Genomic DNA, 20604 nt, shown 5'->3' with positions numbered 1-20604 from the left:
AACCTATTTTGAGAAACTTAACCATGGGAAGAAAATGGGGAACAGGTCTGATACAGAAATAAATGTCTATTTATTTATGTTTAAACAAGTGAGGTATACTGACATTTTGAGGTGAATGCAGTATAAACATTGCTGCAGACTTCTAATTGTATACTGGCTAAGAAGTGGAATATTTTTTTTGGTCCTGACTGTATAATTTGTCTAGTGATTAATTTATTATCCATTATGACTGCAAGACATCAGCTTTATGCACACCGAGTTCTTTCATCCTCAGGCCAAGAACCATTTTGCAGGCGTAATGCAAGAATGCCTACAGAGCTGTGTGGGTGTATATAAACCCTAACCTGAACATCTTGCAGTGTTCTCAAGTGGGAGGGTAATTTCGCCTCTTCACTGATTTTACTGATGTCTCTTATGAGCAAGTAGTGCCATTTCCCTCAACCTTTGATAAATTGCGTGTGCTATACAATGTGGGCTGTTGCTCACCAGAGGATTAAGCAGGAGCAACAAACCTGCTTCACTTTCTTCAAACCTTTCATGAGTGACAGACACCTGCGTCATCTTGCACAGTCTTAACATTTTGATATATAAAAGCAGCCTTCCAGTTCTTCCAGAGGTTACTACTAGGCTGACAAAAATGCTTACACTGCAACTAAATCATTTAAAAAAAAAAACAACTGCATTATTTGTGCTGAAATCTTCAAAAGCGAATAAATTTTATGTGTTGTCTTGGCACTCTTAAATTAAGCTGTTCTAAGTACCTGCAGTAACCATGGTATCTGAAAGTCTGGATTACCGCAGCAGTTCTTTGTCTGAAAAGTGGTACATACTGTACTTGGATTTTAATGGAGCCATTTGTACAGATTTTATACTTTCCCGTAAAACTCCTCAAGATGAATGGAAACAAGCGTGGGCTAAATGTTTGTGCTTTTCATGCTCTTTCTGTTTCAGAATCTTGCTGGCTTTCTTAATTGCTAACTTATGCAATTTCTTTCTCTTTTAGAATGTCGAGTGGTGAAATCTACTTCTTATACCAAAATAGCTTCAAGTTCACGAAGGAGCACCACCAAGAGCCCAGGTCCATCCCGACGCAGCAAGTCTCCTGCTTCTACCAGCTCAGGTAAAGCAAGCAAGAATTTCTTCTTAAAAGCAGCAAACAGTTTATTTCAGTGCAATTGGCAGTGTGCTTAAAATACAATATTTCTGTAAAATATATATGTAAAACAGTTGATAGTAAAAATTCACTTACTGTCAACTGCACATGAGAAGAAATGTCTTCTGATATAAAAGAATTCTTCACTACTTTATAGATTATTCTCCAGCATTTCTCTTCATTTTCCTTCATTGTTCTTCCGTGATTTTGTTTCTTGTAGATAAAGACTGGTGAGGGGTCTGGTGCTGGTGAGGGGTCTGGAGCACAGGGCTTATGAGGAGAGGCTGAAGGAGCTGGGAATGTTCAGTCTGGAGAAGAGGAGGCTCAGGGGAGACTTCATTGCTCTCTGTAACTGCCTGAAGGGAGGCTGTAGTGAGCTGGGGGTCGGCCTCTTCTCTCGTGTAACTGGTGATAGGACGAGAGGGAATGGCTTCAAGCTGCACCAGGGGAGATTTAGTTGGCTGGAAGTGTGGATCTGCCTGGGGGTAGCGAGGCCATACAGAGGGATCTGGACAGGCTGGAGAGCTGGGCTGAAGCCAATGGGATGAGGTTCAACAAGGCCAAATGCCGGGTCCTGAACTTTGGCCGCAACAACCCCAGGCAAAGCTACAGGCTTGGGGCGGAGTGGCTGGAGGACTGCGTAGAGGAAACGGACCTGGGGGTACTGACTGATGCTCAGCTGAACATGAGCCAGGTGGCCAAGGCCAATGGCATCCTGGCTTGCATCAGAAACTGTGTTGCCAGTAGGAACAGGGAAGTGATTGTCCCCCTGTACTCAGCTCTCAAACTTGAGGCCGCACCTCAAGTACTGTTCAGATTTGGGCCCCTCACTGCAAGAAAGACATTGAGGCCCTGGAGTGGGTTCAAAGAAGGGCAACAAAGCTGGTGAGGGGTCTGGAGCACAGGGCTTATGAGGAGAGGCTGAAGGAGCTGGGAATGTTCAGTCTGGAGAAGAGGAGGCTCAGGGGAGACTTCATTGCTCTCTGTAACTGCCTGAAGGGAGGCTGTAGTGAGCTGGGGGTCGGCCTCTTCTCTCGTGTAACTGGTGATAGGACGAGAGGGAATGGCTTCAAGCTGCACCAGGGGAGATTTAGGCTGGACATTAGGAAATACTGCTTTTCTGTAAAAGCGCTCAGGCAGTGGAATGGGCTGCCCAGGGAGGTGGTGGAGTCACCAACACTGCGGGTGTTCAAGGAACGTTTGGATGTTTTGTTCAGAGACATGGTTTAATGAGAGCTATTGTTGATGGGTGGATGGTTGGACTGGATGATTTTGTAGGTCTTTTCCAACCTTGGTGATTCTGTGATTCTGTGACTCTGTGACCAGCACATAAAACATAAATTTACACTTTTGCTGTCAGGTTGTTACTGCCACGTTTATATATGTGTCTTTTACTCTGTGCTTTTAAACTGTTTTTAGTTCATCTTTTAACGACTGTCTTAGATTTTTTTCTCATTGGGTATTAGCATAAGAAGTAGTAGAGAAGAACTCAGCTGTTCTGATCATAGGCTATATATATATATTCCAAAAGAAAGGCATATTGTTTTCACAGAATCATAGAATCATAGAATGGCCTGGGTTGAAAAGTATCATAATTATCATCTAGTTTCAACTCCCCCCTGCTATGTGCAGGGTCTCCAACTTTGTTAAGGCTTGTATCATAAAAGACAGAAAGTTGAGAAAAGTAGTGATACAGGGTGGGCAGAAAGCATTATCAATTGTATCATTAAATTGTACTCTCAAAAAAAAAGGCTGTGAGCTATATACAGAGAAATGAGTAGCTAATTAGGAAGAATCTGATTCCTCTTCATTGATTCTTGCTTCTCTCGTGGAAGTTGGAACATTGTTGCCAAGGAAAAGGATCAGATGCCTGGTTCTGTCATCAATTCTTGCCTTTATTGGGGTAATCCAAATTCTAAAATGATGGGAAATCATTGAGTTACCCTTAATTCTCTGGTATATACGTCTTTAGTATGTTATGCTTTTTAATGTAGGCAGACTTTTTTTTTCCTTCCAGCACAGAATAGCTAATAGGAATTCATAATTTTTGAAGATAACAAAGGCACAGTTTTGGGTTCATTTGCACATTGTGACTGAAGTGATGAGTGAAGCTGGGAAATGTAGACAGACTACTTTGGTTTAAGCACTTGAGTATCATTCTTAGGAACTGTTCCCCTGCTTGTTGCAGAGTTGTAAATGATGTGAACTAAGCCTGACTTTGGCTTGAACCAAATGCAGTGAAGTCCATGAGATATTTGTTCTGAGCAAACAGTGTCATGGAATGATGAAGTTGCCCATGTTTGTCTCAATGGTTTCTGAAATTGCTCACAGAAACTGAAGGGGGTTGTGATTTGGTTGTCTTTAATGTACAGATCTCAGTTTCACACCTGTAATTTGGAGAATAACTTTTTATCATAACTGACGATTTGAAGATCAATTCAGAAATGTTTACAGGTGACTTTTGGAGAAAATCCTGCTTGAAGGGCCTAATGTGCAGAGCCTCCGATTTCAATCTCACCTTGGTGGTCCCTGGCTGTCTGCAGAAGCAGACAAAGGATGCTGAGTCCCTTCTCCTCAGTGAGCCCCTTGTTGAGAACCATCAAGTAGTGAGCCTGAAAGCCCCATGCTGAACAGGACATGAGAACAACAAGGAAAATGCTGGCCCACAGGTTCAGGGACACCCAGCCCTGGCAGAGTGGGGAGAAAGGATAGAGCTGCAAGTGCAGAGCAGGCTGCAGGTTTGCAAAGAAAGACACTTAGTGATGCCTGAGTCTGTGCCATGTGTCATGGTTTTGTGATTTTTGGCTTTCGGTATTCCACATCATAACATCATGTGGGGCACTGGGACTTTAACTGTCAATGCTCAAGTCCTGGGTACCTGCCCTGAAGAGAAGAAGAACTACATTCCCCAGGGGACCTTGCGGTCAGGGAGAGGAGGTTTAACTCCTGCAAGGTCACCTGATTGCTCTTTCTCGCCTGCCCTTCATCGTGGGCGCTGCTCCCATCTCCCTGCTGCTCAACTGGACTGCGCATCTTACCTCAGCGTTGTGGTGAGGCCTATCCACCTTTCGGACATTCTCTCTCTCATTATATTTGATTTATTAGCTTCAATTCTGATTATATTGTATTATAGTGTGTTATCTTGCATTCCGATAATATACTTAGTAAATTAGTTTGTTTCTCCTCAGATCGGTGCCGCTGTTTTAATTATTTTGGGGTCCCCTGTTTCCTTTTTCCGGAGGCGCGGCTCTGCGGATCCCTCCGCCCTGCTCGTCACGGATCCGGGCCGAAGCAGCCCGTAAACCGTTGACATTCTCTCTCGGAGAACCATGACAGCAGGACTTAGTGCGATGCAGGTTCAAATTTGCAATTGAGAGCAAAGGAGAACAGACTCATCTGTAAGGGAATGGGAGATGCACTCCTTACCCTTTCTTGACATCAACCTAAAATGAGTGAAAAAAACGTGTCTGCTTTTACACCATTGATTGACATATTTAAGAGAACTGTGAACCTTTAAATAAATGATGTTCACCTTTCTTTCAGTCTTGCTTTTTCCCTTTTGTTTTTAAACATGATATGCTTACAATGCTTATGTTTTCCTGTTAGCCTCTCTGGCTTCTGAGAGCAGTTGAAACCTCTGTATCTGTAAAAACACAGAAGACTTTATTTCTTAAAAGAGTACATGCAAGCCTTTAAGATATGTGGTAAGGGTTGACTTCATTATTATGTGTTCTGTTTGTTTTTCTGTTTACGTCTGACAGTGTTTCAAAACAGTACCACAAGCCAGAAATCTCACTGCAGTAGGACTGCTTTATGTTTTTGTACAAATGCATTTGAGGTATTGTCTGTTTCAAAATACTTTCAGTCTGAATTGCAAAATGAAGTGGGGAATAAAGAAGGGAACAGAAGCATCAACTCACAAGCAGGCAGAATGCTGAAGTCTACTTCCACGTGCAACAGATAACCCTGCCTCTATTTGCTTGTCCTGATATCTTCTCAAAGTCTGTAAAACACTTTGATGTTTTTTTGTTGGCATCAAATATTACTCAGGAAAGGATGTCATGAAAGAGATGTTGAATTTCAGAGATACCAGGTATCAGCTCATTGCCAGTGACTGCAAAGTGTAAACACCTGACAGCAATTCAGTAGCTGTTGGCTTCCGTCCAGCTACTAATTAACACCACTGGTGGCAGCCTCAGTGCAGGTGTAGAGGTAAGAGATTCAAAGAAAGCAATGCTTTTTTCTTCACGATCATTATTTTTAATCATATCAAGAGCAGCATGAGCTGGAATTATTGTATCCTTAGTCCATTAAATTAAATGAAAGTTACTGCATTCAGATGAATTCTAGCCACTAAAATACAAACTATACTTTTAGGACTTGCAATGACTTTTCAATTTGAGCACCTCCTTCAGAATTTCTTCTTTTTCACTTTTCATCCCCTGTATGCTTTCTCCTTTTACCCTCAAACTATTACCTAAAATATTTCAAATTGCTCAAATCTTATTTTTAACAGTGACTCAAGTGTGGTACTAAGAAGAGTTATTTCAAGAATTTGATTATTTTGTGAGACAAGTGTACTACAAGAGTTGTCAACTACAAGAGTAACTTGCATTATACGTATCTATTCCAATTGACAGAAGGAATGTTTATGAAGAACATCTTAAGTAGGCTGTATTAACAAGGGCAGGACAAGTGTTTTTTATGAAAATTGCATCTGGGCAAAGGCTTTGTGAAGTTACACATCAAACTAAAGCTGATCAAAACTGTAGATGTTCCCTAGAGGAAAAAAGTGTTCCAGGATGTAGAAATTGGATCGTACTGAAAGCTTCCCTAGAGCAGATGCTTACACTTTACTTTTCTCAGCTATTAAAAAAAAAAAAAAAAAAAAAAAAAAAAAAAAAAAAAGTAGATGTGTTCCTTTGTAAGAAGATATGTTTCCATTTAGTTTGATTGTTCATCTGTAGGCTGTTACCCAGAAACAACCCTTCTTCAGCCACCTGACTCAAGAAGGTCTTTTGGATCCCAAAGGAAAGAACATGACATATCATATTTTCTTTGGTGGGGTCACATGTGTTTATTCACACTATTACAGATACTCAGCTGACAGATTTTGTAATGAATATGCTGAAACAAAACTTTCCTGATGCCAGGAGTACAAACCCATGGGAGTGATGGAGTCATCCTACAAACCCAGGGATTTCCAGATGATTTATTCTTTGATCCTGGCTTCCTTTTAATTTTTCATTTATGCTATTGGTGTTTGATGCTAATCATTAAAAATACATATTATTTTCATTTTATAGCTTATAATAAGAATCGAGAGTAAGTAAGGGAAGTAGATATAGTTAGTCCCTCTTACAGGATGAAAAAGTTAAATGATAATAAAGAAACATCTTTGAAGTTGGTATTCCGTTCACGTGGACTGAGAGAATCATAGTCTTTCCAATGAGGCAAAATAGTTAAAAAGAGAGATTTTGCTTAGATCTGACATACATGTAGGTGCTGTCTAAATTAAGCACTACTTAATTTACTACTTAGCTACGTTCTGAGGCTACAGGAAAGTTATTGGGTTCCAGGGAACTGTGTTTTCAAAGATGGCTTTTGTCATCTGAGGTCTTGGGTAAGTCTGCCGTGTCCATGTATGCTTGGTGCTTGCACCTTGGATGTTACTGACTTTGGCTGTGGCAGCAGTGCCATTGTTGTGATCAACCTAAGGAGAGCAGTGTGCCCTGCATATTGAGGACCTGCCGAGCCTCTTGTGTGGACATTTTGTAATTCTGCTGACATTTCTCATCTATTGATGAACTGAAAACTTCTTCACGGAAATTTTAGTTCTGGTCTGCTATGGGAGAGGGAGATTCTTTTTGTATCATCATGGCCTTCTGACATAAACTCTAGGAAAGACTGAATGTACAAGGGTCGCTTTAGCACCAGTTATAAAAATGCAGAACTGGTTATTTTGTATTTATTCCAGTTAGTTTACTACTTAGGTAAAACCTGAAAACCTTGTCTTTGCTGAGGAGTGATAATAAGGCTACTTGCTTAATGCGGCGCTATGGACAATCTCTTCCTTCTGCAATGAAGATAAAAATTACAAGTTGTATACAAATAGAATACAGAAGCAGAAAGAATTAAATGCCAAGGTTTTGTTCCCTAAATACCTTGTAATTACATAATCTTCTTGAAAGAAAGCTTTGTTTTGAAATGGACAGTGACAAACTACAGGAGTAACTGAGGCAAAGTCAAGTAGTTACCTGGCATCACCACCTTCTAGCATACACATATGACATAGACGTGTTGTAACTTCTGTAAATTATTTTTTCAGTTTAGACTGTTGCTCAGGTTAGTCATGAATGCTTTGTGGTTACCAAACAGCCTTCACCACTCTTACTCTCCTTTTTCCTCTTCTCACACACACTTCTGTGTTTGGCAGACCACTTTCATAAACACAGTAATCTCAATATATTTTATAGTCTACAAATGCTAACACATTAATAGGCAATTTTATGGGATAGTATGATTTTAATATAATGCAGTGGCAATGGCAGCTTGTCAGACTGGCACTTGATAGCTTAATTCAGCTTCTCTCACTTTTTGTTTTCATTACTTAATAAAAAAATACACTGTCAAGATGGCTTATTTATTGGAATACCATCATGGTACTTTTTATTTACAGCATTTCCACCAGTTTATAAATATCTTCATATGAAAACCATTTTTCCATTTATCTCAGTAGATATTAATCCAGCTTCAGTGTTCTATTTTGTAGATTTCTTTCCATGTTTGTGGGTTTCCAAATCCTGCAAAAACAAGTGAAAAGACAGGTTGCTGCCCTGCTATCAAGAGATGACAGTAAGCAGAGGAGTTCACAACTGCTGAGACTGTGCATATGTTTTTTCAGAGCAGCCACAATAATTTCATTATTATTATTTTAGCTTTCTAGTATGTACTTCACCTGTGAAATTTTAAATGAATAAATCTTTTTCATGAGACAATGGGAAGGCAGTGTGGTGGGCTGATGTCTCTGACCCCTGCCTTTTTATGAATAAAAGTGACAAGAAACCTCTTCCCTCACTCAAGAACATGATTAATCACAACAGTGATTTACCAATTTCATATGTTTTTATCTACATCGTGGTTCCCTGTAGGAATGTACTGTATCAGTCAGTGAGAAATGCAGTGCAGATACTAGACAGGAATGCAGTTTCAGACCAGAAAGCATTCAACCTAGAAATAGAGTTTTGGGCAGTTCAGAAATACAGAAGTGTTACAAATTTTATTCACGTTTGTTCCCATGTTATCTGATCATAAGCTGCATATGTGAGAAAGATGTCGTGATTGTAAATGGAGCTAAGGAAGGTGGTCACAATCAGTCCTACCTCCTCTTGCTCCACCGTACAGAGTATCAACTCAATTTGCGAATTCAATGTAATGATTTGTAAGAAATCAGAATGGTTTATAGCCAGCTATATGAATAAATAAAATCCCTGCAGTAGAGGAATTGTAAGAAGTTACCATTTCTTCCTTGTTGTGATTCTCTTTTAAGCAGTAACTTAATTAGGAGTAATAGAAATGTATATCTCCACGTGCATTGAGCACCCAGAAGATAGACAACATGATGTATGCTGAGAGTTCGTTCTGTCAGAACTCGAAGCCTAAGTAGAAGAATGGCTGGGATAACATGAGTTATGTCTGTGTTAATGCAGAAGCATATAAAGAGCTGGAAATAGATTCTACATCACCCAAATCCCGTTTTGGGTTGACTCTAATGTAGAACCTATGTGGCCTTCAGACATCAGAATTTACTTAACAGAGTTCTATGCTTGTTATAAAATCCACCCAAATTGGTAGATGGAGAGAATTTTGCTTAGTCTTCAGTAGAGTTCAGTCCTCTAAGTGCTCGAGTTTGGATTCATCTTGCCTTACTTTAGAAGTCTACACAGCAGTGGATACTTCTAGTACATGGCTCACCAGATGTTTCATATCCCCAGAGCTAGTTGTCAGTTCTAGAGTTTACTAAACAGCTTTTCACAGTAAGTCCTTGTATGTTCACAAAAACCCTGATGTGCTTTTTATGTATTCTATATCTTTGTATTGTGAACATGGGGATGAAAGTGAGCACATTCAGATCTCCTGAAGACTCAGTTTGTTAACTGTCCTCTTGATTTCACACGTTACTGACATCTAACACCACCACAACAGCTTTCATCATTTTCATTTAAAAAATATACTCTTGAGGAAAACACTGGAGCTTAGCCTCCAATGGCTAGCCTCCAATAGCACTCTGGATAATCTGGTGATGGCAAGTGAGTGATTTTTAGAGTTTTTAGAGTTCATAATATTTTGTTATTTCATCTAAAGTACATACTCACCAACATGGTACGTGTAGGAAATGCACTGAGTCAAATGCAGCATTGCATCTATTTGTTTGGTTTCAGTTGGTAGCCTCAAGTCTTTCTCTTTAAGACAAAAAATAAAAATAAGAAAAGGACAGTAGTAATGGAAAATAACTAATTGGGAATGGGAAGGAATGGGAACTTGTGCCTGGTGTTAATGTAGTTTATTAAAGTATATCTGTTGTCTTAAATTTTCTCTAAAATAGTAATTAAGCCTAAGAAAATCTGCTGGGTTTAAAGAGAAGGCAGAGCAGAAGTCTTACTACTGAGAGGTCTTGATATCTAGCTCTCTCTGAACTGCAGTAGTTTAATATTAGTTTTTAAAATAATAACAGATTCGTTTAGAAGAAACACTTCGAAACTTCAAAAGTTTGTGACTCCAGAAAACTCTTTTTTGATGTCTTCCTGTATCCCTTTTCATAATTGTTTGCAGAAGTCCTGATAATAACTTCAGTTTTAGTTATAGTCTGTGCTATTGGCCAGAGCTACGTGTGTTTTTCTTGCCAAAGTGACCTTCAGTGAATGTGTCCATCCATATGGATGTACTCCCCCACACATGCTTTGGACAAATTTGAATCAGTGCTGATATATACAAACCATTGTCCTCTGTACAAAGAGAGTTTGTAGCCTAGATGAGTGCAACGGTTTTCTATAAAAGCATTCTATGTAAATGCAGTTGCTATTTCTTATTGTTCATATGCTTATACAAAGAAAATGCGTCTTTATCTTAAACAGTGCCTTGCACAAAATGATGTTGAGATCCAATCGCTTATAGCACTTAATCGCTATTTAGTAGTTGTGATTTATCACTCAGCATGCTGTATTTTATTGATCCACGTAGTGTAGTAGGTATGGCTGTTCTTCTTCATAATATATGGGCCCAGTGTTATCCCGTGAGAGCAACGTATTATGTAAAAAGCAAGAAAAAAGCCATTTAAAATACCTACTGTATTATCCAAAGGAATTAGTATTTGCTAGATTGCCAGTCAGCCAAGGTTTTACAAGAGTTATTGTCATTTTGATTTCCAGATGAGTCATTTGGTATGTTGCCCCCAAAGGCACCTCGTTATGATTCAGTGCACAGCATATAAAATTGCTCAGGCATTCGGGGCTCCATGGCAAGCGAGTGGGGGTTGTGGTGGCTCAGCGTTGTGAAGCAGCAGCTTTATGCTTAATTGACACCTTTGATGTAGCCCTAAGACAGCACCTGCACCTCCCACTGCTGCTCTGAAGACGTCAGCCTTACGCACAAAAGGCTTCTGCTTATGAATCCTGCATCGCGTTCAGCTCACTCTGTGAGCAGCCCCAGCTATCCTTAACTAATCCCGTCGCTTCTCAGTTTTGCTTCAGCTTGGCTTAGCACAGAGCAGGAATTTTGCTGCTTGCTGTTGTCAGGTTAAACAGTCAGATTTTGTCCATGCTAGAACTCATAGAAGGTAAGTCAAATGCCTTGCTGATATCCTACTATGTAAATGTTCTCCAAAGATTCAGAATCTGTGAGTCGAATTGTTGGTTCATTTTTTCCTGATGCTGATAGCTTTGGACTGTGATATAACAGCTGCTTGTTTAGAGAATATTTACAGAGATGTGTGATGCATGCTTGTTAGTGTTTCTACCACTGCTTCAGTGTGAACATTATTGATAGTGATTAGTTTGTAGTAGAATTCTGTCCTCTGCTGGTATTGTTTTGTTTTTTTAAATGGATAATGTCACATGCATGAAAAGATACTTCTACAATTATAAGCACTGGCATGTCTGAAGGAACCTATTTATTTGAGAAAGTGATGGTGTGATGTACATTAGACTTGAGATATTACATCAAATTTATTTGCACCTAGAAAGCCCTTCTGAGTTGAGTCTGAGGTGGTATTTGGGTCAGATTGTAATGCAAAAAATCTCTTCAAATGGCTGAAGGACATCTAACAGTTGATTTGTTCTTTAAAGCAGAACTGCTTTTTGTTCCTGATGGGTTATACTTGAAGCTCTAACTAAACAAAATGAAAAAGTTTAAATGCAGTAAACACCTGCTAAAGTTAACAAAGCACATTGCTCTCCATTGCTTTCAAGTGCAGGAACAATATTGCTGAAGAAAATATGATAGTGTTCTCAAGTCATTGACTAAACAGCCTGTTCAGATTCATTATTTGCTTGCACTCTGTATGAAAAATAGCTTCATGAGTCAAAACTCTGAGGAAACATTTATTTTGTGAATTACCTTATTTTATGTATAAAACATGGGAGAATAAAAAGCTAAGCTGTTAAAAAAAGAGTGAGAGGGAATGATATATCTTCATTTAACTATTTGTTTTCTTTTAATAATGCTTTGTATTTATTTTCTCAATTTGATGTCATTTTAGTGAATGGAACCCCTGGTAGCCAACTTTCTACTCCCCGTTCTGGGAAGTCTCCAAGCCCATCTCCCACCAGCCCTGGAAGCCTACGGAAACAGAGGGTAAGGAAATAAGGAAACTGATTTCTGAGAGTGGCCAGCACAGCCATTCTCATATAGCATTCTCCCCACCTTGTGTTTAGAGGCATAGGGTGGAAGAGCCTGGCTTACAGTCCTTGTGTTCGTGCAACATTCCTAAGCGGGATACAACTGTTGTGTGTCTGTCCAAATGAGTATGTTAGGGTTTGGTTTATCCTCAAGAGAAAGTAGGGGATATCTTGCTCCTTTTTTTCACAAAACTTTTTGTTTTTAATATCTTTTTTGAAACACTTCACAACTGAAAGGAAATACTCGTGTTGTGAAAGACCTTTTTTTCTTCTAAATATATCACTTGCATTATTATATCACTTGCAAAACCTACAGACAGCTTTGATTTTGAAACAAGGTAGAAGAATGCACTGTGGAATTTAGCTGTGGGTTAGCTGTGATAAAGAGCCTTGTGCAGTAAAGATATTATGAGTACCAAGGCAGCACAGGATTCACCAATCACTTTGCTGGACCAGAGTTGTTAGCAGCTGTAGCTTCCCACTACTGTTTTGCATTGTACAGACAATCTACAGCATACCTAAACATGCAGAATTATGGTAGTATGTATTTTACTGCTGTGATGACCTGACAGAATATTACTCGTTCAACCCAAAAGACTCCATATGCTGATTTAATTATTGGTATTTGTTCAGAAGCAATGGGACAGATGTCTCTTTATCTTCTGCTATTTTCTAAACTGTGATCTGTTCTCAATGAAGGCTTCCCTAAGGCAGTGCTCTATTTCTCAAGCTTCTGTTTATAAACACAGTTTGAACACATGACGTTTTGTGCCTTTTCAGTTTTTAAGCGAAGATTATTTGTTTCTCTCTAAATAAGTAATTACATACACAATAGACACTGCTTTACCTTAGGAGGCTTAGGCAGACCTGATTTCCTGAACACCCAGAGCAGGAGTAGCTGAATGCATGGCACGGCTTCCTTCTGGCCTGTGTACCCTTCTTTCTGTTCCGTGGATAGCAGGAACTGAGGGATTGCGCATGTTGATGTCTTATCCCAGGCTACAGTACTGCTGTGGATTTCTGCCATGACTTCCTTATAGGTTTGGAAGCTGACTTGAAAGTACTCTGTGGTCTTGCAGTGTAGAGATAGCCGGTGGGAGCAGCTTGAAACCACGAGGTAGTTGTGTGTTTCCTGGTGCAGAGTAAAGATGCAGGTTGCAGATGGGTAAGTCGGTACTGAATTCTCAAATACAGTTTCTTATGTGCCCATTTGCTCCTAATCTCATGGCTTGTAAATGAATTATTAATAAGTCATTGAAGAGGGAACAAAGTTCTAAATGAATTACACATTAGAGAAGTAAGGTTATCTTTTAAGATGGATGGTATCTGTGTACAGTGGATTTGCATCTGCTGTGAGACTGTCTCTTTTCATTAGTAACTTTCCAGAGCTTACTTCCCACTACTGATGCTTTCTCCATTAAAAAAAGGTTTTTCTTTTAACATTTGTGGATGTGTGAGTGGGAACCATGTGGTCTGCACCATCAGTCACATGGTGCATTTTTCCACAAAGTTTCTGACTTTCAGATGTGAAGAGTGAGGCAAATAGGCTTCTTTTTATGCACGTTCCCTATATGAAAGTGTAATAGGATCAGTATTATGAATGCAAAGGGCTGTGTAGTGGTAACATAATCACATTGCTAAGTGAATAGAAAGCAAGTACTGAAATAGATTACAGGAGAGAGAGGATATTGTTAAAGAGTTGAATTATCTTCTCAGGTGTTCATATCAGTCCCAATGACCTCAGTAGGTGGTCTTTTCTTAGCTTTTATTCTACACCAAGAAATGATAGATGCAGAAACATGAAATACAGTCATGTAAAAATACATTTGTGTAGTATTATTTAGTTTGCAAAAGAAAGTACTGAGGAGATAAGGGGTGGAAACTTCACACTTGCTCCAAGAATTTATACCTGCTCCTTTCATGTTTACCTCATGAAGTGAATGAGCTGGAATTCCAATGCAAAACCATCTGAGTGTGTCATTAAGGGTCATGATGTGTATTGCAATGACTAAATCAGCTATATGAAAAACAGTGCTCACTGATCTAAATTTTCCTTAGCAGTCTAAATAGAATTCTGTTTTGTTTTAGTGCCGTCTTTTGCATGTACCTGTTAGAGTTTTCTTCAGTGGACATGTTATTTTTTGTACTATATTGTCAGAAGTGAAGTTTGAACCCAGGGCATTTTGCTCTGTCTTCAACCACAGGGCTGACTAGTCAGTTGCAGCAGCAAATCTGTTCCCTGGGAAATTAACAAAGTCTTGGTATCATAGAAAAGGAGACTGATTTCACTGCCTTTCTTACCCCCAGTTTTGGGAAGTGAGGTTTTACTGCCCCATGCCCAAAAGAAGAGCGTTGGCTGCTAGACCTGTGTTCTGGGGTTAAATTTTATGGTGAGGTTTCTGGGTTTCCCTCTCAACATGAAGTTTGAGAGAACTGCTTCTTTAGAACTGAAATAAGGAGCTGAGGCCTGGGAATGCCAGCTCAGCTCTGTAATTTGTTTTCTCTCCTTATGTGGTTTGAGTCAGTTTGAATGCTGTGCCCTAATGCATGGGCTGTAGGGGCTGTTCACTCCAGCACAGCCTGATTTTCTTTGGTGTAAGCAGTAAATCAGCTCTTTGGCATCCCCATCCAAGTATTGCAAGGGAGTTGTAGCCTTGGCACTTCAGAATGCTCAGGGCTCTGGGCAGGCTGCCAGTGTTTTTCCTGGGAAATACAGGTGAGAGGAAGGAAGTCATGCTTTTGAATCCAGAGGGATGACATTGAAGTAACCCTGTATACTGAGGGTTTGCTCCCTATGAATAGGAAAAACCTTCAGAAACAGTAGAGATGGTAGAATTTTCTAAAGGAAATATTCCTTTTAATTATGAAATGCATTAGGCAACTTAAAGTAGGGATCACTCCTCTTACTGGCGTTTCGTCATTCACCCTTTACAGAAGTAAATTCTGGCCTTTGACACAAGGCTTTCCATTGCTGTAACTTAGGCCAAGAATGCTGCTGTGATCTTGAAAATGGTAGTCTTGTACCCCTACTGATAAAACGTTAGACCCTCAAAAGCCAGAACACAGAATATATAGTTTCTTGCTTTCTCACTTGCATATGGTTGAGTTGTTTCCATAAATTCAGAAGTCAGTGAAAGTTGTGTTTATAATCTCTGTTGAAATTCAGTCTATATTCGATGAAGGCAAGATTTGAAAGATTAATGTAATAGAAGGACTTGAAAGCGAACCAGGGATCATGTTAACTTTTATGTTTTTCAGCTTCTTAGTATTTAAACTTGCACCCTACAAACTATTGTATTGCAGTTTAATTCTTTATTTTTAATAAGGAATTAAGATTCTTGGTCTTAAATGATTATGTATTCAGTGGTGTATTTGTAAAGAGGACAAAAATATCTCCAATTCAGATTTATAACAGTTAAAGTAGAAACAGTTACTGTGATGACCACAGTTATAGTTTCTGCCTCGGCAAACTATGCTTAATGGCAAAGACTAAGAAACAATGACATGACAATCACAGTAAAAAATACACACAATAGCAGTCCCCTCCCCATGTTATTTAATTTGCTTTTTTAATAGTGTATGAGACTGCTTTTCCAGCGTCTTGCAATCAGTGTTAGAATTTGAACCAGGGTGGACAGGTTTTAGATTTTGTATCTGATTTCACAGTTGTTTGCCATTATTTTAAACGTTTGTTCTACAACAAGGATAAAAAACAAAAAATAGATTTAAGGTACCTCTTGCCTAATTGGTGAAGTTGAATGTTAAGTATATAAAGATTCTTTTCAGTTTTGTGTATCCAGGAAATCATACTAATTCAGCAAGTTTTGCCTTTTTATTTCTATATTCAAAGTAATAAATGGATGTTCCTCATATTTCTTAGAAGTACAGCTCTTCAACAAACTACAGGCAAGAAAAGTTCTTGTAGAAAGGAAATCTTTAAAATGCTTCTAGTATTTAAAGCTATTTGGAAGGGCAGGAGGTACGATCCTGACATCTTGTGCGCAGTATTTCTTGAAAACATCTATGTAGTTATGAAAGGAAACACAAAAATATTCCCCAGGTATTAAAAGTCAGTTTTATACATGACTTCTTTGTAAATTCTGAATACATTCTTTTTTGTTTTTTTGTATTCAGAGGATTGAGCAGTCACTTAAAATATGTCATTCTTTTGTTTGTCTTGTTGCCATCAAATCAATTTTTTTTTCTGTACTGTATCTTAGAAACTCCAGAACTGTATGTGCAGAAAAGAACTTTTAGTCGTTAACTAGTTTGGAATGGGCTTGTCTGTTTGAAAGTCTTTTTTTTCCTAGATTGTTCAACCAAAAATAGAAATTTATTTAAGTCTTGATTTTCTAAAGCATGTAGCAGTCTGACATGGCTTACTGTATGTACATGTGCCCATACAGAACAAGCATTTTGGGGAACTAAAACTCATTCAAGGGAATTAAAATCCCCTTTATGTCATGCATAGATCTGCATAGCTCATGTAGGGACTTGTAAACTGGAAATTTGTAAAGAATTAACTCTAGGTAGCTTTTGTTTCATAGCACAGCTTTTATATTATTATTTTTTCCCTCTCAGTTTTCTTCCCAGGATTAAGAAGGAACGAAGCCCCTAAGGCTGGCTCCATCATCTTTCCCATTCCTATGCATTCTTGTATCTTGCAGGTCTTCCCAATGTTTTATCTTGCATTCATTTTGTTATGCTTTGTAAACACATTCTGTGTGTGAAGGATCCCCAGAAACGTCTAAAGGTAGCAGTGTGGCTGTTCTGGGGAGGTAGAGAACTGACAGCTACATGACTGCTCCACCTCTCCACCTCACCAGCTAGGCTGAATTCACCCTAAAACAATACTACTGTAGCCCATACTGCCTCGTGTTCAACCTTCTCTTCCATTCCGTGCTATTGTGTGCCTCACAGAAGCTTTATATGCTATGTAGGTTGAGTAGGGTGATGCTTCATCCCCTGGCACCTCCAGAGTTTGAGGATAATCTGATCAGTCAGAGGATGCTCAAAGTGGGTGTTGGAAAACTGAAGTGGATCCGTACACTCAGACTCTCTCTGCTGTCATGAGCTGGTTGCTTGGCTACCATCAGAAAGAGCCAGTGACTGGGGGATTTCATATGCTGTCTTTTTACTCACACACCCCAAAATGTGAAAGAGATCCTACTGTTGGTAATGGGCAGTGTTCAGCGCTAGTATTTGGAGCTCAAATGCTGCTGGAGCCATGCTGTATGGCCAGCGGGTGTCAAGTTTTGATTACTTTGTAATAGAAGGTAAGCATTTGTTTTCCTAGCACATTGAAAAAACAGCAAAAAGGGAAATAGAGCCTATTTGGGAAAAAAAAAAAGAAAGGTTAAATTCATACTGCCAAGTTTTCAAAGGATTACGAGACTCTTTAGGAAAGTCAAATATTGCTTCAATAGTGTTTAGTAGGAAAAAATCAAGGGAAAAAAAAAATTGCCTCTTAGAATCTTTTGTACATTAAAAATCCAGCCATCTATTTGTTGCTTGAAAATTAACTTTGTGAAAATAAGAAAAAAAAAAGTTGATTATATGGAAAATGTGCATTTTATGTTAAACAAGATCTTCTGGTCCACAGTATCAAAAAGATTGTAAAACAGTTACAGTGCAACAAATCAAGCACAATAAACAAATCTATACTGCACTTCATCTTACAGGACCTGTATCGCCCACTCTCCTCGGATGATTTGGATTCAGTAGGAGACTCAGTGTAAAAGAGAAAATGGAACAATGTTTATGGTTTGTGATTTGGTGAAGGTTTAACATTTTTAAAGAGAATAGCTGCTAATTTACAGTGATAGTGAATCACACAAAAGAGTTTTGCATATTTAATATTAAAAACGTCGGGCCAAATTAATTCTAGTATGCGGGGGTATTTTTGGCTTTACCACTGCATTTTAATGCAAGAATTTGTAATGAATGAGCCATTGAATGTGTCCATCAAATAGAAAACAGCATTATGCACGCTGTAAGCAGTGAAGATTGTATAAGGTGAATATAACGCACAAATCCGTAGTGGGCACATTTATGAATAGCACTCTTTTTAGCATCTGAGGTACTGATTATATGTTCTGTTTTTAACATAGGTAACTTTATTCGTTTTTATATGAACAGCTAACAAATGCTTTGCTTTTACCAGTGAGTGGGTAAAATGCAGAAAAGAGAAAGCTGCCATATTAAGCTGCTTGTACCACACTCTCTGCTCCCAATGCAAACATTTGGAACACTTCAATCTCATTCCTTTCCAAGTTTAGTCTTTTTGGCTATGTGAAAAGAAGGGGAAGAAATCCTTTGTGCCCACAGAACAGAAAGTAGATGCTTTCAAAGCAGTGTTGAAGCAGTGTAAAGTGGTCACAGGCAATGTGAATGTTTTCCCTTACAAGGGCTGCTAATGCTGATCATCCTGCTGTTGCAAGTAAACGTGGACACGTTTCTAAAGAGGAAGTCTGTGGGCCTACAAGTTACCAGCGCAGTGTGACACACATGATGACACCTTTTGGTAAAGCACATTTTGCCTGAGAAACTACTGATTATTTTCACTTATGTTAAGGACAAGAACATTTTCTGTCCTTCATTTGCCACAGTAAGACGTTGATGTCATTTTAAAATGAAAGCATACAGAAATTGTGGTACTGTAAATCATCCTCCTATTGACCTCATTTCTCTGTTTGCATCATTTCTAGAGGCGGTCATTTTGTACAGCATGAATATGCAAAACTCCTTTAGTGTTAAAGTAGGTCATGCATTATAACCAGATGCTTAACAAATATCTACTAATTTTATTTGTTTTCTGCTGCTTTATCGTGAGATATTTAGTCAGCTACTTTCGTTTACATAATAGCAATATTTCTCATTGTACGTTGCATATTAACATTAGTATTTATCTGTTGTACTTAAGCCTAAAGTGTAGTGATGACACACTTTTACTGTTTTACACATTTCCTTTTAGTACCTTAATTACTAATGATTTAAGAATTAGAAATTAGTGTTATTTTGGTCCTCAGCAAAAATCTATAGAGATTATATTTTTGATCTACTTAGCGATGATTTAATATATTTTGAAAGCAGGAAAATGTACTTATTGGAATAAAGTGGTTAGCTGCCACATGCCAACTTTTAAATACAGTGAAATAACAAAATTCAGCATCTGGGAAATGTTGGCATGTGACATTGTGGCTTCACTGTATCATTATCCGTTTTCTTTACGGAGAACATTTACAAAAATAAATGAAAGGGCAGCAGAATACAAAACTTACCTTCTCAGTTTTCAGTACTTGGTTCCAGTATCACCTGGAGAGACAGTCATTGCTCTGGTAGGTTTGCTGAAGCAGTTAGATCATTCCATTTTGAAATGCATATTTTGCCATTCCTGCTTCAGAGTTCAGATTTAAAACCAGCAATAGGAACAGTCTCCCTCACATACTCCGACATAGGGCTGTCCTGTTCTCCTGAAAACATTCACAGCTGTGAAGTTACTTGCATTTTTTGCCTGTTATGAGGGAATGTCTTAGTGAAATGTATTACTTCATCCCAAGAAACCTGCATAGTGTTGAGGTGCATTGGGATCAGCTTCCAAAAGCTCGAAGAACTCCTCTAGACTGAACAAAATACTTACTGACTTTTTGCAAATTGCTTTTTCCTGGAAAGAAAATAAATTCCAGGAATTTTATTTTTCCTCTCCTCTTCCTTATAGACTACTGCTGCTCAAGGCAGTTTATTAAGAATGTTTGTTCTGCTTAAAGAGCCCAGATTGCCAGCAAATGGGAATGGCGTGGCTTTGCCTAGCTGTGGAAAAGAAAAATGGGCCTTATATCAGTAATTGTTATCGTAGCAAGTTTTCCATCAGGACTCTTGCAAAGACTACACTAGTCCATTGCATTTAATCATTTCAACATATGACTTGTATTAAGGGGCTATTCAGGGGCAATACATATCATTAATATTTCATTTAAGGAATGAAAGTCCCATAGAGATTGAAAAGGTACACTGTTTATAGACTTTGAGATCCCTTTTGTGTGGAATGTAATTCCCATTATACATGAGCAGAAATGAAATGTTTCTTTTGAGCAAGACCAGGAGGTTTCAGTTTATTGGTGAAACTGAAATTGTTTCATGATGCTGTAGTTCTGCTTGCAGCAGCACAGGTTTTAGTTTGTCCCTAGATTTTATCAGCTGCATTAAATAAAAGAATAGCTCAAGTAACTTTATAGTGTTTGAACCTTATAGTTCTCTGTACGCTGCATTATTTGTGCCTAATATCAGGTGATTATGATGTAGCTAAAGAGCCTTGTATAGCTTGTGAATGCTTTGCTTCCCTTTGAGCTTTTTGAATACTTGTGATTATTTCCCTAATGCTTTCTGCAACTTTCTGGATTATTTGTAACCTCTTTTCTTTCTCTTTTATGCAACAAACAGTTCATATGTGAAGCACAGAATGTGTGTGTGTACATGTACATCTGTGCACACACACACAGATACGTAGACTAACGGCTTTCAAGTTGATGCACAGTTATGTCACGTTTGTGACTTGTT

At 38.6% G+C, this 20604-nt stretch overlaps 1 protein-coding gene across 2 annotated transcripts in view; it reads left to right on the top strand.

Moving 5' to 3' along the window:
• Positions 1-20604, top strand: part of DCLK1 (doublecortin like kinase 1) — a gene marked incomplete at both ends in the record, with an annotated part of 222557 nt that overhangs the window by 149659 nt on the left and 52294 nt on the right. For both annotated transcript variants that reach the window (XM_079534602.1, XM_079534603.1), the window contains 2 exons: positions 1004-1120; positions 11910-12004. In XM_079534602.1, coding sequence (XP_079390728.1) covers positions 1004-1120; positions 11910-12004 — 212 coding nt within the window. The remainder of the gene's footprint in view (positions 1-1003; positions 1121-11909; positions 12005-20604) is intronic.

The sequence above is a fragment of the Tetrao urogallus genome (assembly GCF_951394365.1).
Source record: "Tetrao urogallus genome assembly, chromosome: 1".
Lineage (NCBI taxonomy): Eukaryota > Metazoa > Chordata > Aves > Galliformes > Phasianidae > Tetrao > Tetrao urogallus.
Note: the sequence above shows the minus strand (reverse complement) of the source record. Positions and strands in the feature narration are given on the sequence as shown.